Here is a 26,316-nt window from a genome sequence, read left to right on the forward strand (position 1 = left end):
AAACAATTGTTCCCAATGGCTGGTATTGCTTTTTAAATGGAGCTGATAACATTCAGAATTTATTTTGATTTGTCTTTGAGGCTCTACTCTGAAACCAGACTAAGGAGTAGCTACTTTAGAGATTTTCATGCTATTGATCATAAACTATATAGGATTTCTATTTTGATTATTTATATTTCATTGTTTTATTCCTATCCTTTCTCCCTGAAGTAATCTCCATGTCTATTACTGCAATTTTAACAAATGAGTAACTAAAGGTTGGTATCAGTTCTTAAATTATATAATTAAAATTCAAATGTTTGGGGTTGTTTGTGTTTTTTTTTTTTTTCAAATAAAAAGGAAGTTCAGAATTTGCCAAAGTGCTATGGTACTATTTTTAAGCTCAAGCATGGTGTTTGGGCTTATACATACATGAATACACATGTCAAATATGTGTGTACCAAAGTGGAAGGATCATGGATTTTGGAGTCAAATCCTGGTCTTCCACTACCAATTGTGAGATTTTGGGTAAGATGGAGAGTCTCTTTGAACCTTAGTTTCCTTGCTTGTAAAAAGGGATTAATAAAAACTCAGCATTGTCATTTTAGAAGTTGAATGAAGCAGTGTATGTTACAGTTTCCAGCCAGAGCAGATGCTAAAAAAAAAAAAAAAAAAAAAATGGCAGCTATGGGGGTAGTAGTTACTTCTTTGATCCAAATCCCAGCCTTCCCATTAATTATCTGTGTAATTTTAGGCAAGACTCGTTACTCCTAAGTGCAGGGTGTAGAGATGGGATGGGATGGTCTCTCCATTCCTCACAGAATAAGTCTTCATTTCTAACACACTAAGCAGTCTACGTTTGAGGCACCATCATGAAGGACCAAGCAAACGAAATAGATGCAAAAGTGGGATTTGGTTGACTTTATAGCCACATTTTTTGTGCACTTGTCATCAGAAACTATTCTAAGCCTTTCCCATTAACTTAATTCTCACAGCTCTATGATTAAGGCAATATCCTTAATCCCATCTTAGAGATGAGGAAACTGAGACACAGAGTGGTTATGTACTTTGCCCAAAGTCACACAGTAAGTGCAGAGCCAAGATTCAAAGCAAGATAGGCTACAGAACTCCTATTTGTTTAAACCATTTTGCTTCATAACTTTTCTAAGGGGATTGACTTACTGACAACTAATCCAGCATCCTCCAGTTCAAATTCACAGGTAACCCAGTACTTAGTACTTATTTTTACTTTTCTTTCCTGGGCCCAGAATGGAACCTTATGATACATTTGCTGGGGGATAATGTTCTACATAGGTCCAGCGCCACACTTACCTTCTAGTAAGTGTCTGGTGCAAAGTTCCTGCTTTCTTCCTAATTGACCTCTGAAGTCAAAGGCATGTGGGTTCATATACTCCCCACATCCGCATTAACTGTTTGATTCTGGCAACATTACTTAACTTCTCCTGGCCTCAGTTTCCCCATCTGTAATGGAGGGTATAAGTGGGAATATTAATTACTCACAAATGTGAAAATTATGAGAGGTAATACATGGTAAAATGACTGCATGTAGGAGGCAGTCACTAAATAGGATCAGCATTAGAACTGATCCTGAGGCAAACTTCAAATGAAGCCACTGAGCTAAGGCAGGGCTCTTGTTCTGAGCTTGGAGTGGGATTCTCTGGCCTGGGGCCTGGCTAAGGCAGCTCCTGAAAGCCCAGAAGCTGCTCACAGATACAGACAAGCACACAGTCAACCTCTAAACTAAAATTGAGGGGCACCAAGGGTGGTTTGAGAATTTCATTACATTGATATTTCTCTCTCTTCTCTTCTCTTCTCTTCTCTTCTCTTCTCTCTCTCTTTCATTCCTCTCTCTAACATGTCCTTGGGTGAGGATATTTTTATATCTCTGCTTTGTAGTATCTGCCAATTTCTATGGTGTAAATATTCTCACTATTGCCAATATCAAGCTACCAACATGAGGTCACTGAATGTGGAATTGAGAGGAAATCCTCCCAATACTTCCTTGCAAGCTCCAGCTGCGGGAAGCCACCGCTTGCCAATACTATCATGAGAGTGCATCAAGGAACGTAGAAGACTGATGAACCTTGAGCGTTAGCAGGGCTGACGCTAAGCACTGATGGTTCGTGTTGAGATAGTGGTGGCTCAAAGCAATTTCCTGACTTGATAGCCTCCAAGTAAATGTTTACTAGACCTTACTGATCTTTACTGATCTTTATTGACCTTAGAAACAGTCTGTCTGCTACCTATTTGCTGTGCTTTACTGAGGGCAAGATGTGTATTTAAAACTGAATAAAAGCAGGCGGGACTCAGTTTCAGTGTGTCTCTTCAAAAAAGAGGCTCCACCTGGCCCCCAATGCCTGCTAAATTCATATTTCTTGTATAGCATTTTCATTTGTGCGTTGGCCTCTCCTTCAGATCCTGAACCCCGCTGTGAAGGTCGCAGCATCCAGCACACCGCTACTTTCAAGTATACTTTTGAAGAGGTATTATTCACCATGAGGCTCCACAAAAGCGAAGGAGCTAAGGGAAACTGAGTTTCTGGAGACTTAGGAAATATTTTTTATTTCCCAATAACTTAGGACTTTACCCATTTATGTACCTATGAAAACAATACAACTCTCTATGCAGTTTTAACAGTGGGAAATTTTTGTGGCATAAAACCTTGGGAAGCAAGAAGTTAGTCTAAGACACTGGTTCTCAACCTTGGCTGCACATTAGAATCACCTGGGAATCTTTTTAAAATCCTGATTTCTGGGCCTCATCCTCTGGAAATTCTGTTTCTTTGTTACTAATGTTGTGGCCCCACCCCATAACAAAGAAACAGAATTTCCGGAGGACCAGGCTCAGAAATCAGGATTTTAAAAAGATTCCCAGGTGATTCTAATGTGCAGCCAAGGTTGAGAACCACTGGTCTAAGACATAATTTATTCAGAAAAATCCAAGACAAATTTAGTATGATTTCATTTATTAAAGAATAAAAGTTTCTTCCTAGTATATTCTGTCCAACTATGAATTTCATTTAAAATCTTTTAGAAAGAGCAAATCCACTTTTTAAAAAAATTCTAGGTAGTTATAATACTTTGGTTGCCAAGTTTTAAAAAATGAGGCAAGATTATATAGTGAGAGTAGAGAAAGCAAGATGAAGTGAAATCACCCATGACAATCTGTCATATTAGCCATTATGCATTTCAACATCTGCAACTGAAAAGTCACAGAAGTCAAAAAATAAAAACAAAAAAGACTCCCAAGGAACACAGACTGCCTGATGATGTTGCTAGAATATTTAGCCCTATGTCCACTTCATGTAAAAAATAAATTAAGTATAAATAATGAGGTGAGGGGGCTGGTGTGTTCTCAGAGGGGCAAGAGAATGGGGCCAAATGCCTTTCCTCTCCCACACTCGCTACACAAAACTCTCCTCCATGTTGCTGCAGAGTAAGAAAGAGTCCACAAGCCGGGGCTGGACCAGTTGCTGGAAGTCGGAGTCCTGGAGGCCTTCAGGACAGACCCCGGCCAATCTACGCAGGGCAGCCTGGGAAGAAAACAGAAGAGATGATACGAGTCGGACTGGGCTCTGCTCAGGCGCATGTATTTCCTTCAACTACCAGAGAGATGCATTTCAGGAAGTGGCTTGTTTACCAGGTAATTTGAACTGATTGTCACCTTAACACCTTTAGTCATCTGGTTCTTTTGGTCACCTGATCATCATAGCAATTGTATCACTTGGTCCCCTGGTTTCATTTGCACCTTGGTCACCATGGTGGATGTCATCTGAAAGTCTTCATGATCTTAATAATGGTCTTGCCATCTTGGTTTTTCATCCTAGGAACCTGGTTGTTTTCAATATCTATCATTTTAAGGATCTGGTCAACTTAGTGAAATATATGGTCATCCTATAGACAAGAACTGCCAGGGGCATCAGTAGATGCTTCCAGATCCTTAGAGGAACCCTAGAATGGCAAGGGCTATTCACTTATCCATAAATTCCACTACGTTCTGAGCAAGGCATTATGAGATGAGAAGGAGGGAAGAAAGAAAGAGAGAGGAAAGAAGGTCATAAAGTTGAAGGAGGTGGAGATTCTGCCACTGAGATGTGGAAGAACAGGAAAGAGAGGTGCGAGCAGAATGAAATCACTGCTCAGATCTTCACAAACTGAGTTTCACTTTCCCGAGTATGCTACCCTGTTTCACACTCACGTGCCCTTGCTCAGCTCCTCTCCATGACATGAAGTCCCTCCCCACTCTTTTCTAGCCAGGAGTTGCATTCATCCTGCGAGGCCGGTCCCACTGTCACCTCCTCTAAGAAGCCTCCCCTGATTCCTTAAAGCAGAGACAGTTCCTCCCTCCCCTGTGCATGCACAGTCCCTGCACTGACCTTAACCTTCTCATACACGACTGCAATTGTCTTTTCAGTGTGTATCTCCCACACTACACTCTGAGCTCCTCAAGGGTACAGACTGTTTTATTTTATTTATTTTTTTCTGTATCTACAGCAGGTAGAACAGGGGCTGGCATGGGACTCAATAAATGTTTGCTGCCAAAAGAGATCAAATAAAGTGCTTTAAAACTGAGTCTACTGCTAGAGCTACCTTAAAATGCACATGTGAGCTGTGCATCTATATAGACCTTTTTACCAGGGAGCTGAAGTAATACATACTAAGTGCCCAATAAATACGAATTCCTTCCCTCTCCTAGAACCTGTACACATCAGGAAACAAGGTAGGAGCTTAAGGATGTCCTTCCCCTGGGAAACAAAGACAGGGAACAATATCTGGAGTGGCAGAAGAAGCAAAGAAGGAAGAAGGCCAACCTAGTGTTTCATTTAATCCTTACAGGATACTGCAAGTAAGTTTCATGATCCCCAATTTGGAAATAAGGACACTAAGGCTCAGAGAGGGAAAGGGCTCAGAGAGAGAACGTGGCCTTCCTGAGATCACACAGAAGTTCAACTCCAGAGCTCTCATACCTACACACACAGCAGGATGCTGCAAGCACAGGACACTAGTTTATATTGAGTTTAAGGCAGACATAGAACTTATTACCTAGACATGAGAGGTAACCTATGGCTGAGAAATCATCAAGTTGGTGGAAGGAGAGGATGGCTTTAGTTGGCTGTGGGACTAACAGGCTCTGCCATGTCCAGTGGGTTAAGAGGGGCATGTGTCTCTGTCTTGGTTTTCTCCAGGAAGTAGACTCCAGGAGACTATCTCTTATTAGTGTGACCTCTTTCCCCTGGAGTATGATATCCCTAAGGGCTAGAGAGGCTGAATCTATAACACTTTCTGATTGCTCTTGATCCAACAGAGAGAAATAACCCCATTAACCTTGAGTCATCACAGTAAAAACAAGGCGGGATCTTCAGCAGAAGAGGTGAGACCATCGATGTATTTTACATCAACAGGGATAAAAATAAAGCAAAAAGGAAGAAGGAAGAAAAACTAGACAAAGAGAGAAAATAAACCCATACCAAGAAAATAAGATAGAAGAAAGTAGCAGAGACAGAGAAAAGGAGACAACAGAAAAAAGTAACAAAAAGGTAATATTAAAACAAAGATACAGAGATGAACTGATGAAAAAAATGAAACCATGCATGAAAGGGAGATGGAAAGAAGAAGAGATGATGACCAAAAAAAAGAGAGAGAGAGAGCACACCCCGGGGCAGGAAGCATAGGAGAGAGGTAGGAAGAGGTGAGAAATCAGGATGAGGAGGAGAGAGAGGTCTGGGGGGAATAAAAAGAAAGAGAGAAAGGGAAAGAAGGAAAGAGAGAAACCTCTAAGAGAGGAGGCAACATCTAGAACAGCGGTTCTCAACCTGTGGGTCACTAACGCTTTGGGGGTCGAATGACCCTTTCACAGGGGTCGCTTAAGACCATCAGAAAACACATATATAATTACATATTGTTTTGTGATTAATCACTATGCTTTAATTATGTTCAATCTGTAACAATGAAACTACATCCTGCATATCAGATATTTACATTATGATTCATAACAGTAGCAAAATTACAGTTATGAAGTAGCAACGAAAATAATTTTATGGTTGGGGGTCACCACAACATGAGGAACTGTATTAAAGAGTCGCGGCATTAGGAAGGTTGAGAACCACTGCTCTAGAAGGAAAGAAAAGCAAAAACAAAACATAAGAGAGAGAACTAGAAACAGACCTGAAAAAACACAAAAGCAAATAGATACACAGAGTCCCTAGAAAGTCTACAGGGCATGAACCCCAACCATCTGGGAGCACCCTCTCCTCAGGGCCCAGGGCAGTGATGGCGAACCTATGACACGCGTGTCAGAGGTGACACGTGAACTCATTTTTTTGGTTCATTTTTCTTTGTTAAATGGTATTTAAATATATAAAATAAATATCAAAAATATAAATCTTTGTTTTACTATGGTTGCAAAGATCAAAAAATTTCTATATGTGACACGGCACCAGAGTTACGTTGGGGTTTTTCAAAATGCTGACACGCTGAGCTCAAAAGGTTCGCCATCACTGGCCCAGGGGCTTAAAGGACCTCCCACTCTTCCAAAGCCTTTCTCTCTCAGCCTCTGCTTTCCTCGGAGAGTTAACAACCAATCATCTCAGGATCTCATTCCCAGACAGTCTGAAAACACGTAAGTATTTAACAAGCCCAGCAGCCCACTGACAGCTGCTTCATTAAGGAAAAATCAAGCCTGTTTGCAGGAGACAATCTGTGCTGCCACTTTCGCAGATGTGGGAAACAACCATTGAAATGTCTTCCATTCCCCTGAAAGGAGCCTTGGAAGCTGGAAAGAACACCTTGAGGACGGGCAGGAGAGGCAGCCTCCAACTCCACCTACCAGGCAAGGCACCTAGTACCTCCGTCTCATCAGCCAGGGGACAACACTCAAATATGGAGGCCCTTCTGGCAGCCAAACCACAAACACTCACCAACAGGGGGTGCTGAGGGTGGCCAAGTCTATCAGTTCCTCAGCCAAGCCAAAAACAGTCACCAAACCCAAAGTCCTATGGAGAAACAAAGAGCTGGAAAAGGATCCTGACCACAAGAAGGCCCCGGGCTAGAAGGGGAGAAATTCAAATCCCTTCATGAGCCAAAGTAACAAGACCAGGACCATAAGGCATGGGGGAGAAAGCATTTCTGAGACAAGATGGTCTGGTCAAAAGTCAAGGTCTTCAGCATCAGGCTGGCTGTGTTTCAATTCTAAGAGAGAACTCAACCTGCCTCCTACTGGGGAAAACAAAATCTGCAGGCAGGCTGTGTGTTCCTATGTTAAGCATGGAGGGCTCCCAGGAAGCTGCATGGAGGAGAGGTGTTTTGGTCTAAGTCTTGAGGGAGGTGCTGGCAGAGCTGTAGAAAGGGTATCTGCTTGGGCCAAGGGACAAGGGTAGTGTTGGGTGGCTCATAACACTCTGGCCTAGCCAGGAGGATGGGGTCTGGAGGCAGTGGGAGGCCTCCAGAGCCTAAGGTGGGTAGGATTCCCACTGTGAAGGTCTGAACCACATGGACAGCAGGCTGTAGGTAACAGGGACCATGGAAGGATTGGTCATGGAGTGTCATGGTTGTAAACTGTCATGAGGAAAATTAGCCCAGTAGCTAGATGGAGGGTGATTTAGGAAGAGAGGGGCTCTCTTCTGCATCCAGCAACTTGTCCACAAGGAGAAATTTAATCCCTTTTCCACTGGAAAACCCTTTAGGAGATTGAAGGTAGTGGCTAAGCCTTTCTATGTGCGCTTCTTCAAACTAATGACATAAATGAAAAAGGAATCGCAGAAAGCCCTTGTATCTGAATGGAGCTTTATAGGTTGCCAACACTTCCTCAGGACCTGGTTAGTGTCAAGCAGTTGCTAGCTGCATGAGTTGTGAAGATAATGGGAGTTGGGAGCAATTATTATGTTTGACAGGTATTAATCTTCTCCATTTGACTCACTAGACCAGACAGAATTAAGAAGCTCTGTGAACCTGGAAAATCACATCTTTACATTCACTAATCTCTCACTGAAACTTAGCTTTTCCTTCTATTGTGGATGTAGCAACAAACCATGAAGTCTCAGCAAGCCCTGAGATTTGTTCACCAGTAGAAATCCCAGGAACTTTCATATCTCATGATTGTGGTAGGTAGCTTCAAATACCATTGACACTCATTGGTAGGCAAGTTACAATGCTTATTAGACTCACTGATCAATCTTATTTAAGTTATTAGTTAAAAGTACACATGTTTAAATACTCTATAATTATCTATATGTATAAAAGGCTAATATGCTAAGTGTCCGTCCGGGTAAAGACATCACATAGCAACACCCAGCTTCCTCTCCCTAGCGACTAGCCTCCTTGCAGTTTCTTCAGCCCATGAACAGAACTTGCTTTATAGCCAGATGGAAATACTTTACACTGAACCAAATGTCTGTGAAGCATTTTCCTGTGCCTCATCTCATTTGATCCTCACAGAAGTCCTGGAGTAGGTAGATAGGAGATTCAGTGGAATCCTATTTTCTTTTCATTAGCCGGAAAACGGAGATTTAGAAAACTTAGAAACTTGACCTGACTGAAAAGAAGTAAGAAATGGTGGACCTTGAAAATGACTTTAGGTTTCTCACTGCACAGAATATAGTCAAACACTGCTGCAGTTATATATTTTACGCTTTGTTCTCCCTGCATGATCTACAATAATAATCTGCTTCATATTGATATTTACTGCTGTATTGCTGATGATTACCTGAAAGAGAAGTTGAGGTGCTTCACTGGGCTGGAAAAAGTTTAGCTACATCAGAAAGCAGGTCTAATTAAGCAAGTTTATTCTATATCTATAAAAGGCTAAGTTGACTCGCACATGTGTGATACATATAAAGCTCTCACTGGTGCCAATCGCATGCATGTGTTTCCACCTGTCATTATCAATTGTGAATTTGATTGACACTTCTATTATAGAGAAAGGGAAAATAGCGATATTAAAATATTTCTTCCAATTAATTATCTTTCAATGTGCACGAATTCATGCACCAGGCCACTAGTTTTAATATAATTGGATTCCTTTTTAATTCTATATATTTTATTGTTTATGTTTAAAACATCATTCTGACAATGGGTCCATAAGCTTCACCAGATCACCAAGGTGCAAGAAAGGTTAAGGTTGTTCTGCATGTACCAGAATAAAAGCCCCATGACAGCATAGATTTTTTGTCTCTTTTTTCACAACTATATCCTCATAGCCTAGAGGAGTGCATTTTTAGATAGAATCACTCAGTAAATATTTATTGAATAAAATGTATAGCATTTAGTGACCTACCCATGTCACACAGCTCATTAATGGCAAAACCAAGACAGGTGTGTCTGACTGTAAGGCCCTGCTGTTGCTACCCCACACTGCCCATCAGGAGCTCCCAGAAATGAGATGAACTCAGTTAAAACAAGATGGGTGAGAGGGGGCTTTACTGTGAAAGAGCTTAAAGGATCGCTAAACCCATCACTTCTCCCTTGCATCTTTTGAGGACCAATCAAGGATCTGGAAGCTAAATGGGTCTATTTATCCAATGGCTTCCCTGCTCCTTCATGCTTCCAACTGGAAGCTGCTCTGCTTTGGGATCTGTTACACCCCATCAGGGAGGAGTTCAGAGACAAAGCATACATTCCCCATCTGGTGCTACCGGATGAACTAATGAGAGATCCAAGCAGCAAGAAGAAGTCGGGTGGGGACTTCCCAGGATGCACTTGCTTGGTTCAGGTGAAGGCCCTGGTGGCTGGCTGAATAATATTCTCTGTCCCGTCCTATTATTGCCTCCTGTTCAGTTCCACAAAGGAGAGAAGGAAGCCAAAATGCTTCCTTCCGAAGAGAAGAGGGAAGCTTTCTCACTGTGTCCGGTTTGGAAGAGGCAGGAGACATCCATACCCTAGCTCCCACATACATCAGGCACAGTGACATCACTAACACCACCTAGCATCCCGCCGCCATCCACTCAGTCTCAATCATTGTTCAGATTCCCTAGAACCTAAAGGTTTGTGGCTCCCAGCCTCCCATCTTTCACATACATGACTTCATGTAATTGTCTCCAAAATTTTATGAATTAAGTGAACAAGTATTACTCTTATCATTTTGAAGAGAAAAGTTGAAGCCCAGAGAACTTTCATGGCTTATGCAAGCCAACCATGACATAGCCAGCTCCCCTGACCAGGGGGAAAGATCGGGAAGACTGTGAACTCACCAGGCAGGCCACCAGCACAGCGTCACTGCTGTTCCTCTCTGAGGGCGATCGGCAGAGTTCAATGAGGCGGGACATACCTGCGTGAAACACAGCTGCGTGAAACACACAGAGAACCTCAAGCTCTGGGTGGGGACCAGCCTGGCCAGGCCTGAGACAGGGGTGCTCCACTCTCTCTCGCACAGCTCTCCCAGTGGGGCCTGTGGAAGCAGGTGGCTCCCAGTGTCCCTGTCAGCTCATCAGTCAGCCGGGGAAGGAGAGTGAACCCACCTGGAGGAGCTCGTGGTGGAAGCCTGCTCCCTCAGGTGTGAACAGACCCTCGTCAGGGCCAGGATGAGCTGCAGTGTCAAAACCAAACCCCTAAGTGCCAGAACCCTGGCTGGGACTGAACTTGGTTAAAACTGCAGCCAAGGTAGCACAGGTCTCTCTAAACAGCTACTTCTGTGGAGGTACCTCTGATGTTACCAGAGCCACATTTAGTGTTTGCATCTTTATCAGTGGAACGGTCGGCACCTTTTATTTCTCAATTACCTATCAGAAAATATGTTGTTGCCCAGCTGGTGTCACTCAGTAGATTGAGCCTTGCCCCATGCAGCAGGAGGTCACCAGTTTGATTCTCAGTTAGAGCACATGCCCGGGTTGTGGGCTGAATCCCCAATAGGGGGTGTGCAGGAGGCAAACTATCGCTGTTTCTCTCTTATTGATGTTTCTATCTCTCTATCCCTCTCCCTTCATCTCTCTCTAAAAAATCAATTAAAAAAAACATTTTTTTGAAAAAGAAAAAATATATATTGTAGCTAAAAATATAGAAAACTACAGATTGAGTAGGTCAATGTTGCCTAGGTCTTTAGAGAAGAAAAGTTAAATAAATAACTGCTTTTCAGTGCAAACTGACTTCCTTCAAACTTAAAAAAACCACCTCATTATAACAGAGTGATAAAAGGTGTGTGACAGCCCTACCCGGTTTGGCTCAGTGGATAGAGTGTCATGTCAGCCTGCAGACTGATAGGTCCCGGGTTCAATTCCGGTCAAGGGCATGTACCTTGGTTGCGGGCACATCCCCAATGGGAGGTGTGCAGGAGGCAGCTGATCGATGTTTCTCTCTCATCGATGTTTCTAACTCTCTACCCCTTTCCCTTCCTCTCTGTAAAAAATCAATAAAATATATTTTAAATAAAAGGTGTGCGACACATTCGGTATATGTATCTTCCATAACTTCTTATGAAGCTGGAACCCTGCTACCACAGGGTCACCTCTTGCCAACCTTGTTGTGCCTGGAGGACAGGCATGATACTGTCTCTACCTGGAGAGCCGTTTCTCAACCTTAACACCAGGATAACTCCTCAAACCACAGCTGACGACTCACATCCTTGCTAAAATATTCTCTGACCCACCCAGATGAATGTGGGCTACTTCCCTTGTGTAGCAAATGTGCTATGGACATGCTCTGAGCATTGCTCTCTGATGTTCAAGTGCAAATGTTTCTTTTCACACCTGCCACCCCATAGGTGTGTAAGTGCCTGTGGTCAGGACAATGCTATAGTTGGTGTTACATGCCTAGCACTAAGAACAGAGCCCAGCATTTGTTGGGTAAATAAGTGACTAACTGAAGGAATGAGTGATTTAATGAGTGAATTAATAAATGAGTTAATGGTGAGTAAGTAATAAATGTGCTAATGAATGAATAAACAAAAGGATGAAGTAATGAGTGAATGAACAAATGGGTAAACAAATAAGTGAATAACTGAATGAGGAAATGAATTAGTTGATGAAGAAATGCAGTCCTGATGAACAGGAAGTCTGTAGGTGAGCCATTGTTCTGGCCAACTAAAACCTCCCTAGATCCTTCCTCTCTCTTGCTTCAGCCCCAAATTAGAAGCTAGACTAGGGGCTGCACCCCAGGCCTCCATGCCAGCATTTCCCAGCACCCAGCCAGACCTCTGTTGCCACTGTGAAATCGAGGCTGCTCCCCCACCCCCCAACTCCACTCTGCTACAGCCAGTACCACTTACAGCTCAGCCGCACGGCCTCCTGTGCCACATCTGGGTCTCGGCTGAGACGGGCCAGGGTCACTGCAGCCTTCTGCTGGACTCGCTCGCAGGCTGCCACCTCAGCAGGGGTCCCAGATCTTGGCTTCTCGGACAGCATGCCCATGATAAGCTGGACCCCTGGGCAAGAGGAAAATGAATAGTTGGCACTCATTTCAGTGGGGAGCCTTCTTGGAACCTGCTGGATGGATAGCTGCAGGGCTGGAGTAAAGGCTGTCAGAATGACTGAGGGGATATCACACATGGGAAGGAAGCTAGACTAGGCCACCTCTTCTATTCCTTCTGCCCTGGGGTGTCTCTGATTCCATGTACCAAGTCACCGTACTTGGAAAGGACCCCTGGAGGACATCCCTTTTTACTTTTTAAATGCTTTTACTGGGCTTTTTGACTACCGTGCTAAATGCATAGTAAGTACATGATCCCCTAAAACCTCCAATAGTCTTGAATTTGGTATTAGTATAATTCCCTTTGAGGCCCAGAGAGTGAAGTGTCTTTTCAGAGTCATGCAGTTATCTGACCTCCCACTGCCCCCATCACCACCATCATACACAATTTGGGGCAGCACAGAGATGACATGACCAGACTGCAGGGCAAGAGACATCAGAGCCAAATGCATCCTGGGAAGGGGACCCCTTTCAAAGTCCAGCCTGTGCAACAGGGCCTGCCCTGTCCAGCCCAGGAGGCCTACTGTCTGTGTCATCATTACTGCGGATCCCTCAGGTGCTGCCCCACTTTTGTAAATAGTCTCTTCATCAAACTCTCTTCCATTGGGCCATGGGGACTGCCATTGTTTCCTGAAAGAGCAGATACACTTGGCATAGAGCTCATTATGTGCCAGGTACACTTCTAACATGCTATCTTCCCATCAGCCCTATGAGGTAGGTGTTACTATTGTTCCCATTTTGCAGATGGAAGTGCAGAGGTCATACAGCTAGTAAATAGTAGCGCTTTTTCCAGTTTTAATGGTATCAGCTGCTATGTTACCCTCCCTCCATTGCATTGTCTTATTGTGGATGTCACACTTTTGTCATGTTGCCACTCTTATCAAGTTGGTCCCTCCTTCTAAACTGTGATCTCCTCCAGGATAAAGGCAAGGATTTACTTATGTCTGTGTTTATTTGTTTAGCACAATGCTAGGCACACAGTATATCTCAATAACTATTGACTGATTGAGCCCATCCATAGCACTTTATGAACCATAAAACCCTCTACAGATGCTAGATAGTCCAATCCCAAATCCACGGGCCTCTGCATTACACTCCTGCTGACCAGTTGAACTTAAGGCTCTAAATACTGAAGGAATAGGCCACAATGACACCCCTGGGGCTCCCAGCTTCCCAACTGGTTCAGGAACATTTTTCATTATTAGCTCATCACATAGAATGAACACAAAATGATGTCTTTCAATTAGTAATAGAGCAATGGGGGATGCAGAACGTGTATCTTTGTTTAAACCACAGGGAAACCTGGGAAAAGGGGATTTAGCAACAACAGAGGTGACAGGTGGGTTCATTAGCATCTCTGGTTTCCAACCCACTGCTAATTGCTGCCTTATTTCTTAGTCACAGGAAGCCCTCACCACTTTGTTCCCAGGTGATGGGGGTCCCGTCATCTTTCTACAGGACCCAGGCACTGAAACCTGGCCCACCTTACATGGACCTTGGTGACAACCCAGCACAAGGTGGGAGGGGGAGAAAGTGCGAAAGCAATGCTCTCAGATGAGGTGTTGAGGGATCCAGCTAGCCCTGACCTGCTCCCCACTCCTCAGGCTCTTCAGCGTTCTACTGAGGTCAAAGCCAATTGGATAAGAATGACTGAAAATTGGAATACGTCCTTTTGTAGGAATGGATTTGTACTCTTTGGATCATAATGAAATCTTTGTCTACTCTTTACCATCCTAGTGAAAATGGCCTGCCACCCTCCTACCTTGGGTCTACCTTACCCTTCCCCACTTTATCTTCCTTGTGTCACTACCATTATCTGGCCTTCTCTATCTCCTTGTTCGCTGTCTCCCACTGGAATTGAAGCCTCATGAAGGCAAGCAAACAGTTACACATTGGCCTGCTGCACACATAAGCACACATATACATGCTCATGCAATTGTGGAGACCTACATGTACACAGCCACGTGCCTCCGCATAGCCTGCACACAAACACAAAGGCCCGCAGTTCTGTATGGTCACATCACCCACACAACATGCTCGCGCTGAAACACATACCGTTCTCCTGAATGATGTCTGAGGCGCACTGCTCCAGGACAGACATGTTTGCCAAGATTGTCACAATCTGGAAAAGAGGATTGAGGAGCTAAGAAAGTGGGCACACCTGAGCCAAAAGGTGCGCTCTACAAGCAGCTGAGCCAGGGGCTACAAAGCTTTCCTTTAGCTCAGTGGTTCCCAACCTGTGGGTCACAACCCCTTTGGCGGTCGAACAACCCTTTCACAGGGGTCGCTTAAGACCATCCTGCATATCAGATATTTACATTACGATTCATAACAGTAGCAACATTACAGTTATGAAGTAGCAACGAAAATAATTTTATGGTTGGGTCACAACATGAGGAACTGTATTTAAAGGGCCAGAAGGTTGAGAAGCACTGCTTTAGCCTGTGACTCCTTTCTGCACACCTGGCCCGTACTTCCAGGGTATTTTTCTTTTGTCCCCATGGGCTCCTGCCACCCAGGTGTGCTTCTCCAGTGACTGGATGCCCGTTCATCAGCATGTGACCCTGGGGTGGAACCCAGGACTCCACTGGAGAGAACAATGTCACCTGAGCGAAGAGGGGGTCCCATCATCTTTCTGCAGGAACCTTCTGGTCCCGGGCCCTGAAATGCGGACCGAACTGGCAGGTTCCTGGCTATCCTCTGTTCTGGATTGGGCTTACCCCATCCTAGCTTTTTGCCCTGATACTCAACCCCACCTACTTTCAACCTGATATGGCGACTAAGATCAAGTTAGAGAACATAAGTGGGATAGAAGTCAGCATTACACCCCAGGTATCAGGTATTCTGGGGAATTTGATGAGAAAGTTCATGCTCAGCTACATTTTGCAGGTCTGGGCCTGCAGGCCTTGCTTGCTGGGCATCGCTGAAGGCCCTGCCTATAGTAAAAGGATGCTGACATCAGGTGGACAGTTAGCCGTGGTTACAACCTCACGGGCTGGGCAGCCATCAGCCTCACCAATGTCCACCCCCACCCCCCACCACCCCCCGGCCTAGGCAGTCAAGGCTGCAGAGAGAACTCACAGCACAAAACTGGATTAAGGAGTGGACCACCAAGGGACCCACTGCAGACCCCCAAACTATACAAGGTGCCAAAATACCACTGGAAAATGTTGACAACCTGGCACCTTTTAACTCAGGTACCACCCATGACACTGCTCCTGACATAAACAGCAAAATGCATATCCAACCACGTCTATGCAAACAGACAACACTTTCATGTGGTGATTGCAATAAGTAGTGAAATAAAATGAGATAAGGTTTCTCACTGGTGCAGGCCTATCTCTTGAAAGGTTTCTCCAAAGCTTGGGACGCAGTGTAACTGCAGGCCATACCCCGCTCTGAGGTGGCAGCTGGCGGTCTCCTGAGGACTGTTTAGGCAGCTTACAACCTGAAACTCGACTATTACTAGATAGTAATGTGACATTTGCCAAGAAAGAGTGTTAGCAAGATTTTAATTGGCTCAATATTGGCATATTACTCTGGATAACAAATGTATGTAACAAATCTCTTTTCAACAGAAAGAAAAAGTTTGCCGTATTAGTAGAATATCTATCTCCCCACTTCCCCACTGCACAGATGTTGGAAAGGGGTGCTCATCTTAGGGTGCGGTGGCACCCGTGCCTACAGCCCTTCTAGCTCAGATCTGGGCAGGGGTGGGGCGAGGTAAGCGTGACCAGGATGGGTTGCCAGGGGAGAGACCAGAGAACCCCCCAAGAGCTGATCCCAAGGCAAGTCTGTCCTACCAGACGTTTTAGGAAGGGAGTGACAAGCTCCTGTTTGCATTTGAGAAAGATAATGGGACCAAAGGAGGGTTAGTCCTTGGAAGCCCTCCCCCACCTTTTAAGATAGTGTTTGTGGGCTAAGTGGGAGGAGTTAGAGGAAAAATATGGGTTGAAGATGTAGTTAAGTGGAAGGTTCCCCAGGAAGCACAGAGTGCACAGCCTTCTGAGGAAGGAGAGACAAGGCTATTGGCTTTCTCTGAACTGTCCACAGTAGCAGGGAGCATGACCGCTGCTCCGGCTATGTTGTGGCTGCTACACTCCAGCCACCACCAGCCTGGCCTCTCTGAATAGATATGTTTGACATACAGATCCAGCAGGGAAGGGAGGGATGGAGGAACTGAGGAAATGAGGGAGGAAGGACAAAATTTTAAAAAGAAAAAGAAACCTTTGTCTGTAGCATCAGGTTCATCACACGGCAATTACTAGGTAGGTCTCTGTGTCAGACTAATTTAGATCGTGTTAATGAAAATTACTTCCTCTTTACAGCGCCTGTACCCCATGTGGTTTTCGAGGTGCAGATGAAGTATTCAATTAAGCACAATTTGAATAAATGCCAATTAGGCCCTGCTTCCAGTCCCCCTTTTGAAACATCCTTATATGCCTCGCCATGTAGAGGGGAAGGGGGATCAAAGTTTCTTCACGCAGTGGAGCCCAGGGCTGGGATTTTAGGGACACCTGGCTCACCTTATTGGGTACCAGGTGGTGATGCTATCAGGGGACAGAGTGCAGGAGCCAGACAGACAGTTTCCCCTGGCCCAGGCTAATTCCATCCTGTCTGGTGATTTCCAATTAAGTTCCATTCCCCCTGAGCAAAAAGGCACTGTTTCCTGTGCAGTTACTGGTGAACAGAGAGGACACCGGCCTCTGGGGCAGCCCTAGGTGAGAAGCTATGTAGTGCAGGGGCTGCACCAAGGATCAGCCTAGTTCCAGGTCTCGGCTCTGTCATTCATTTTCCATGTGACCTTGGCCACATTTCTTAACCTTCTGTGCCTTGGTTAATGAAGGTGTATTAGATTTCTGTTGCTGCTATAACAAACTTATCGCACAGTGCTGGTGATCAGAAGTCCTAAGTGAGCCTAGTGGAGGGAACATCAGGGTGTTGATGGAGCTGTTTTCCCTCTGGAGACTCTGGGAGAGAGTCATGTCCTTGTCTTTTATAGGGTCTAGGACAGTGATGGCGAACCTTTTGAGCTCAGCATGTCAGCATTTTAAAAACCCTAACTTAACTCTGGTGCCGTGTCACATATAGAAATTTTTTGATATTTGCAACCTTAGAAAAACAAAGATTTATATTTTTGATATTTATTTTATATATTTAAATGCCATTTAACAAAGAAAAATCAACCAAAAAATGAGTTCGCGTGTCATAGGTTCGCCATCACTGGTCTAGAAGCTGCTTGCAGTATTTGGCTCTTGGTTCCACATCACTCTGACCTCTGGTCCCTCAATCACATCTCGGTCTCTGACCCCAGTCCTCCTACCTCCTTCTTATAGGAACCCTTGTGGTTACACTGGGCCCGCCTGGACAACCCAGGATAATATTCCAGGATAATACTTCTATATCAAGATCCTTAACCTGATCACATCTGCAAATTCCCTTTGGACATGTAAGGAAACTTGTTCACAGATTTGAGGATTCAGATGTGGACATCTTTGCGGGGAGCAAAACAGTAACTCATTTAATGCGCATCACAGCCTTATCAATTATACTACTAGAGGCCCAATGCAAAAATTCGTGCAAGAGTAGCCCTCTGGCACCTGGGACCTGGGCTTTCCTCTGGCTGCTGACAGGCACCCAGAACCCCCGGCTTCCCTCGCAGCCCCAGCTTCATCCGGAAGGTCATCCGGTCTAATTAGCATATTACACATTTATTATTATAGATGAGTTCCTGTGGTAGCACCCAGAACATTTGTTAAACAAAATGAGTATGGCATGCCTGAGGGAAACAATCTGAAGGTACCCAGACTGTGAACAACTGTGTCAGGGAGCACTAACCAACACAATCCCCAGTGTTGGCACGTTTTGCTGATGTGAGATATTCCCAAAGGGAGGCCAGGTCCCAGCTCAGGAGGAACCCTTCCCAGAAGAGAACCCAACAGACTTTGCGCTTATTGCTTTCTGCCACATTTTGAAATCACTTTCCCTTTGGCATCCTCAAAACTGACTGACCACCTTAGGAAAATCGAGGTGAAGAGCAAATTGAATCAAAAGAGCAGGGGACCTCCCATGTCACTGGCCCTGTGTGGCAAGAAGGGGGTAGGCAAAGCCTTTTGATGTCAGTGCAGATGCAGAGGAAGAGGTATACTCTGTGCTGGTCCAGGGCAGGTGCTCTGGGAGCTCTTGTCCACAGTCCATCCCAAGGCAGGAACCGGGCTTGTCTCACATCCTCGCCAATGTCTGCCTGTGCTCACACACGGTCTCTGCCTTTGTCCCTTTTGTGCGCTATATGTAAGCTAACACTGAAGACCACACCACATAAAACCCTAGCGAGGGTTACCCAGGATACCCAAAGAGAAGCAAGTGCTCTGGTCCTACACACAGAATAGCTGACATGCCTTTAATGAAAAGTTATAATTGCTTTTATGCTGTGCAGTCATTAGGACAAAAAGGCCAACAGTTGATATGACTGTAATTAGAGTTACTCCTTAATTGCTAGATGGAATATTTAGATTTCTGTTATCCCTGTGTTAACTCTCTAAAAGCTTTATCATCCCTGTCAACTGCAGCCTTGAGACCAGCCAGCAAAATCCTTTCAGCCTCTAGGGAAAGCCCACTGCTCTCTAGGGAAAGCCCACTGCTCTCTTGGTCCTGCCTTCTTCCCTTCACACCACTTCCTCCACCAGAGGTCAGAAAGAATCAAGACCAGGATATTGGTCTGAAGGATGAAGGGGTCTGAGAGAAGAAGGATGTAGTCTCTTTTTATACACTATGGCCACGCTTTTTAAAAAATCTATATGATTTTATTGATTTGAGAGAGAAGGGAAGAGGGAGGGAGAAAAAAAGAGAGAGAGAGAAACATCAATGTGAGAGGGTAACATTGATCAGCTGCCTCCTGCACACCCACTACTGGGGATCAAGCCTGCAACCCAGGCATGAGCCCTGACTGGGAATTGAACCAGCAACCTTTTGGTACATGGGACAATGTTCAATCAACTGAGCCACACTGGCCAGGGCTGTGTCCACTCCTTTGCGTGGCTTATAGTCTTTATCTCTCACACACAGACACACACACACACACACACACACACACACACACACACAACTTGCATATACAGATTGAAACAACCCACACCACACATTGCCTTATACCACACTACACTCACCGCCTCATTAGCTACCTTTCCTGGCCTTAATTTCCTGCCTTTAAGCTGACTTTCCCTATCTCAGACCCATCCCAATGCCTGGCTCTCTCACAGACTCCTGTCCTGCTCATGGGTGAGCATCCACTTTGGTGCTAACCACTTCAGGAGCATTATGCCATCTGATCACAGGAAGGAGAAAACATTACTCCATTACCCATCTGAGGGAAGTGCGGCTTAGAGAGATCAAGCAATTTGTCTAAGGTCACACCGCTAGGTAATGGCGGAGTCAGGATTTGAACTCTGGTCTGTCTGAGCCCCAAGTCCGTGCTGTTTCTACTATGTCACATATGCATATGACAGGACCTTATAAACTATAAAGGTCTTTTTCAATGTGAGTCAACATTACAAACCCTAGTAACTGGCATTTCTAATAAAAGGACTCCTGATAATGTTATTCACAGGGGGGTCTCAGAAATGCTACAAAATCTTGACATTCTGAAATGCCAAGCAGACATGTTTTCATGGGGAGCATATACCAGCACCCTCCACCTCCATGGAAGCCACTAATTTCTGAAGGCCACATAAGGGCCTGTTCGTGGTAGGTTCTGTTGTGGGTCAGATAAGAGAACAGGGTCTCTCACCGGAGGTTGTCACTGCTTGACAGGCAGGGCAGATGTGAGTCAGCATGAGGCAGCCCCTCTCCCACTGCCCGTGGCACATCTGTAGCTGGGTTTCCTGCACAGCATGACCCCTAGGAAATACCTCCTGAGGATTAAAATTTGAGCCACACAGATGGTTTGTTAGCAGGGGGTTCTTCTGGATGTCTGACCACAATGGCTCCCCTAGATTTGCAGTGGGGGGGAGGAGAGAAGAGCCAGACACAATGCTGCCCTCACCCCATTCACACCCCAAGGGTGGGTCCAGGATAGGCCTGGCCGTCGAGGCTTCTGTTGGACAAATTAAGTGGACTCAGCTTGCTGAGATGATGGAGAGGTCCTCATGGAGATGTCCAAATGGAGGCGGACCAAATACACATCCAAGACCCAGAGGCTCCGCACAGCACTGGCGTCATTGGCAGATGCATTACCGGAAACTTCACGGGCATTTAATCTCCTAAGTGTTTCAGGGGGCGGTGAGCACTTCAGAGGCTAATTCATCTTCTTTGTCTTCATTGCGCAGAGCTCTCTGGTCATCTTAATCCTCGCTCTGCCACAGGAAAGGGCCATTTGTTTCTTTAATGGATGCACTCTCGCCAGCTAAGTGGCTGCTCTGAGTCAGAGCAGAAAGCTAAGCCACCCTGAGGATGGTGGGGGCCGTACCTGGCTCAGAGGTCAAGGGTGTGGAGAAAAGGGTGTGGAGAAGATGGAATTGGGGCGTCAGGGTGGTTAGGGAGTGAAGCAGAAAAACTCCAGATTCAGGAAGAGTTTCCATCTGCTAGAACTTGATCTCATTCTCTCCCCACCCTGAACCCCTCCTCCTTCAAGAGGGGCCACTCCTCATGATGAAACAAGGGTCTCTGCACAGAGCTTGGGGACGTCTGAGCTGGAGGGGTCTTGCCCCTTTTACAGGTAAGAAAATCCCACTCCAGAGATGCCCCACTCAGGGCTGTGTGCCACATTCAAAGGCCAAAAGTAATAATAACATTGATATGAGCTTCCATTTATTTAATAGTTTCTTTGTGCCAAGAATTGTAGCAAGAGTTTATAACCATTCATTTATTGAATTCTTATTTCAAATTTGTGAAATATCTTTTATTCAACCACATCCACACAAAAAAGAAAAGTGAGGCTTGAGGTAAAATATCTGAAGTTATATATGATTATCATAATAGAGGAGCTTTGAACCCAGGTCATCTGACCCCCAAAATTCCTGTTCTTATTTTACTACCAAATCTTGTATGAAATGACCAGAGTTGCCCACAAGAAGGAACGTGAAGGTGAAGGGACGTGATACTGTCAGGTAGATGACAGGCCCAGAAACTGACGGTGTCTAGCTGAAGAAGAGGAAGTGCCAGGCACATCACACAGAGCGTGCCCTCCACCCCACTCCCCACAGCCACGGGCTCTGCCTGCAATGTCCCCCGCTTTATCTGTCTTAACGGTCACACCTTGTTTCTATGGGGAACTTGTCCAACTCTAAGGAGTGAGAGATTTGACTGGAAAGGAAGTCATGAACCACATCATGCACAGCTTGGGAAGCCAAGTTGAGGACTTTGAATAATTCACTATCCATGCTCTTCCTTGGAGCATCAAGCTTAAAAATAATAATAATATTCATCATTTATTGAGGACTCAGAAGGGCTAAGCATTGTATCGGGTTCTTTGCATGTATTATCTCACCCACCCTCACAATAACCCTGAGAGGTCAGCATTTATGTCCCAATTAATAGAGAGAACATCAACACCCAAGAGGCTGTGACTTGTCCAAACCACCCAATGAATAAATAGCCAGGATCCACCTCACTCTCTCTGACTCCACAGCTACACTGACTCCACTTCATGTTCACAGCAGGTGAGAGTCAAAGACCCAAGTCTAAGTCAGGCCAGGATGTAAATGCTGGCAGCTGCTTGCCAACCCCCCAAAAAGGAGGACATCCTTTTTGAGCCTCAAGACTCTTATCTATAAAATGGAGCAAATATTACCAGCCTCACAGAATTATTAGAACCCTCATAGGAAAATGCTTATATGTACTAGAAAATGCTCTCTGAATGTGAGTTTCTATGGTCAGCGATTCTAAGGATAAGGAAGAACTAATTCAGTGCCATCCTGCTTCTTCCTTTGTATGCCCTAAAGAAGCACTTAGAGAACCTCATCATGGGGCCAACTTTGGGCAGAAGCCTTAAGAAATCCTGGGGAAGTATAAACATGGACCGTGCCCTGGGGGCTTGGGAGTGGGGCTGACATGAACTAACCAGGAAGGAAGAAATACCATTAGAACAGTCACCACTGCATTGTGAAGTGTGGCCTCTAAGAGCAGGAGGGCATTCCAGAGACCTGGAGCCACCGGGAAGGCTTTGCAGGGTTGCCGGGTGGGAGCTGGAATGAGAATCTATGGCAGTTTTACTAGGTGATGAGGCTGAAAGACACAGGTGGGGATTGGAGGCTAAGATGCAGACAGGGATGAGCCGGGTTGGAGGTTAGGGATCATCTAACTTAGAGCTCAAGCATCTGGTGGAATTTACAGAGCCCTGAAACCCACTTGATCCACTGCCCCACACACCTTTTGGTAGGGAAATGGGAGGCTGAGTACAGCAGAGGTGAGACAGGTCAGAATACCATAACCTCTGAGCTCAAGGCCTTTTAAATCCCCCTTGCTCAATATGTGCTAACATGTTTGGCAGTAAAGTCCTTTTTTCCCCAACAAAACTTTACATGGATCTCAATCTACAAAATCATTGAGATGGACACAAGGGCTGAGGCCCAGAATCAAGGTTCTGACCCAAGCAAACCCTTATTTTCATGAAAGCAGAGAAGGGACAAAACTCACCGCAGGGCACAATGTCAGACAGGCACCAATAAGAGCAGGACACAGACTTTTGGAGTAGGTCCAGGGACCTTCCCATGATGCCTCTCCCTCCTAGAATGGACAGTGTGAATGGAGACAGAGAAAGGCCCATGGTGGTTAGGTTGAGAAAAGGGGTAGAGAGTGGGCTCGTGGAGATGCTCCAGGGGCAAGGAGGCATGATGAAAACATTTCCGTTTACCTTCCTACAGGATGCAACCAGCAGGACTGACCGAGTGCTGCCAGGCCTGCTGTCCCCCCAGGGCTTAAGCCCTGACCCCCTGACCTGTCTTCACGGTGACGGGCGCTGTGCCTGGTCCCTCCCCAGCTTCTCACCTGGTCCCGGGTATAAGGCGTGTCCACCCTCTGCTTGTCGCTGCAGGCTTCCAGGAGGACGCGGATGGCATTCAGCTGCAGGAGCATCTCGCAGGCCATCGTGTCGAAGAAAGTGATGTTGGCAAGGGCCGCAGAGGCCAGCAGGAAGACTTCCCCGGACGAGGCCTCTTGGCACAGTTCTGGATGGCAAGGAGGGAGAAAGTAGCTTCACTGAAAAGTGCTTTCACATCAGTGTTCTCATTTGGTTCCCACAATAGCCCTGGGAGAAAATCTGGGCAAGTGTTATAGCATCCACTTAACAGATAAGGACAGTGTTACTAAGGAGGGAAATGTATCTGTATAAGTGGTGCTGCTGGGATTTGAATCCTGGTGGGTGACTCCTATTCACTTCTTTATCCACTATGTACCAGGCACTACTGGGGTCTTGGGATGACACAGTGAACAATATAGATCAGGTCTTTGCTCCTGTTAAACTCACATACTAGTAGTGGGCAGGAGAAAATGAGCTTTTAAAAAATTAATATAAATACTTGCAAATTCTAATAAATGTGAGAGAGAAAATTAAAAAAAAATGCTAAGAAAGGAGAAAACTAAAAGCCCAATGAGGTGCATAAGGAAGGTCTCCAGAAGAATATGACAACTTAGCCCTTAAGGATAAAATGGGACAATCATGAGAATATTTGAGTGAAGAGTATGTTCTGGGCCAAAGGGACAGCATATATAAAGGTCCTGAGGCAGAAAACAGCTCCTAGTCCATTACATCTCTAGTAATATACACTAGACTGTTGTTGCATTTGCCCTGAGAAAAAGGCTGAAGTTAAAACATAAAGATTCTCCTTCTCCAGCTGCCATTAGCAGAGCTTCAGTGTTTCCTTTTGGTCACAGAGTAAGTCCTACACTAAGACCCTGAATGTTGGGTTCTTTCTCTCTGATACTAGTGGTCATAACCCAGACCTAACCATATTCCCTACTTAACCATCTATAATAGTAGATAGGTATGATGGTTCTCTAAGGCAGGGAGGGCCTTCCCCAATCCCAGTATCCCTCCACCACCTAACACATTCCCCCATGGACTCCATTGGACCAAGAATGGACTCCTGCCTTAGAAAGCATGGGAAACTGTCCATGGTGCTGCCCGCCCATCCCAATGGATCTGACCTCTGACTCTCACCTCCAACTTGACCATCAATTAAGATGTTTCCTGGGCCCAGGCCCGCTCCTGCTGATAACACCTCTATGAAAGTACAGGAGAAGCCACGCTTCAGGAATATGGTCGCAGGAGAGAAACACAATTTCAAAGACAGACTGAACTATGTTTTATCCTGAGCCCTAGTTCTTGCTTCCAGACAAAAAGTCTGTACTTCTAGGTTCTGATATTGAAACTGGCACCATTTGGCACCTTCTGGGGCCTTACTATAAATGGACAGAAAATAACATTAGTTGAACCCCCTGAAGTGTGCCTTGCATTTTTCCATTAAATTCTCAGCACCCTTAAAGTAGAAAATGTTGCCTCCATTACAGATGTAGAAGCTGAGACAGAGAAGCTAGCAGCAGCAGCCACCATTTATCTCAATTGCTTACTCTGTGCAAGGCACTCCATCCTCACAACCACCCAGTGTTTATCACAATTTTATAGATGATGGAACTGAGGATTCAAATGTTAAGTGATTTCCCAGAATCGTGGAATTGAGGATTGTTGGTAACTGCTGAATCCTAGAATCAAAACTAGGGTTGCCTGACCCCAATGTCCCCATTTTTCTGTACCCCAGGGTGCCTCTTCTCTCTAGGCCTCTTTGTTTCATCCCAGTGATGCTCTTGCAGATCTGGGTTTCAGTTCTATCAGGAGGCAATGTCTGCTTCTGGGCATCCCTGCTCCCCACAGCCCAGGTGTGACCACTGAACAACCCGGAATCTTGACCTAACTACCCATTGGTTGGGAGAGCGGCTTAACCAAGGAGTCAAGAAGTTTATAATTCCCCTTTTCCAATGACTTCCTAGCCTCTGATTTTTGGGGAACCACTGAGGACAACCAACCCCTTCCAGGCCACCTGCCTACATCCAGAGTTGAGGTGAGACCTTAGGACTCAGTGGCCCACTTTGCTTCAAGTTCTCTTCTAGGTCTAACTGCCCACCCTCATTCTTATGCAATCACTGCTGCTGCCGACACAGCGATGAACACAGCCGCCTAAGTGCCTTTTAATTTGGGTGCACATTTATTTGGTGCACATTTACAGTCTGAGTCACCTGGGATGTGTTAGGAAGATTAAATGGAGGATTCCAGTGACTCATTTATAAATGTTTCCAATGAATGGCAAGAAATTGGAGGGCTATTTCCCACCAAAGAACAGAGCCCTGGCGTCCTGCCCAGCAGATATATCCCATCTGCTGACGCTCAGGGCAGACTCCACAATACATCTTCATCAGAGTGCAGTACGTAGGGAGGCTCCTCTTCCCCAGGCATAAATCCAGCCCGGCCAAGGAAATAGGGATGGACATGTGGCAATAGTGAAAGGTCATTCAGACTATATATGATTTTTTTAAATTATTTTCCATCATTTATAAATTAGGAGATTTTCTATAAAACTTAGGATTTTTGTCTTATCTTTAAAAATATATCTTTCCTACATGGCAAAAATCAACTGGGGTTTATCAGTGACTGACCCCTTGAGTCACAGCAGTGGTTTTCAATTCAATGCTGGACTTAAATCACCTTATTTTCTCCTTCCATCTGGTCTCTTCAACTCATTTCTGCTTCCTGCCTGGCTCTGGTGAATGACTGAATGTGAGCCTCCTGGCAGACGTAAATCCTGACTCTGGTGTGTGGGCCTTGAAGAAATCCCTCAGCCTTTCTGGGCCTGGGTTTCTTCTCCTATAAAGTGGGCATTAAAGTTCATGACCTCTTGAATTCCCTTCAGCTACGACTTTCAACAACTGGCCTTCT

General features: G+C 45.2%; 1 protein-coding gene across 3 annotated transcripts in view; it reads right to left on the reverse strand.

Annotated features, from left to right (window-relative positions):
- Positions 1-2,948: 2,948 nt before the first annotated feature.
- Positions 2,949-26,316, reverse strand: part of INSC (INSC spindle orientation adaptor protein) — a gene marked incomplete at both ends in the record, with an annotated part of 298,722 nt that continues 275,354 nt past the window's right edge. For 2 of the 3 annotated variants that reach the window (XM_081098856.1, XM_081098855.1), the window contains 5 exons: positions 2,949-3,532; positions 10,184-10,260; positions 12,193-12,348; positions 14,448-14,514; positions 23,376-23,554. In XM_081098856.1, coding sequence (XP_080954982.1) covers positions 3,404-3,532; positions 10,184-10,260; positions 12,193-12,348; positions 14,448-14,514; positions 23,376-23,554 — 608 coding nt within the window. The remainder of the gene's footprint in view (positions 3,533-10,183; positions 10,261-12,192; positions 12,349-14,447; positions 14,515-23,375; positions 23,555-26,316) is intronic. The other variant, XM_081098857.1, reaches the window with a different exon arrangement.

Source organism: Myotis nattereri (assembly GCF_964212035.1).
Source record: "Myotis nattereri genome assembly, chromosome: 9".
Lineage (NCBI taxonomy): Eukaryota > Metazoa > Chordata > Mammalia > Chiroptera > Vespertilionidae > Myotis > Myotis nattereri.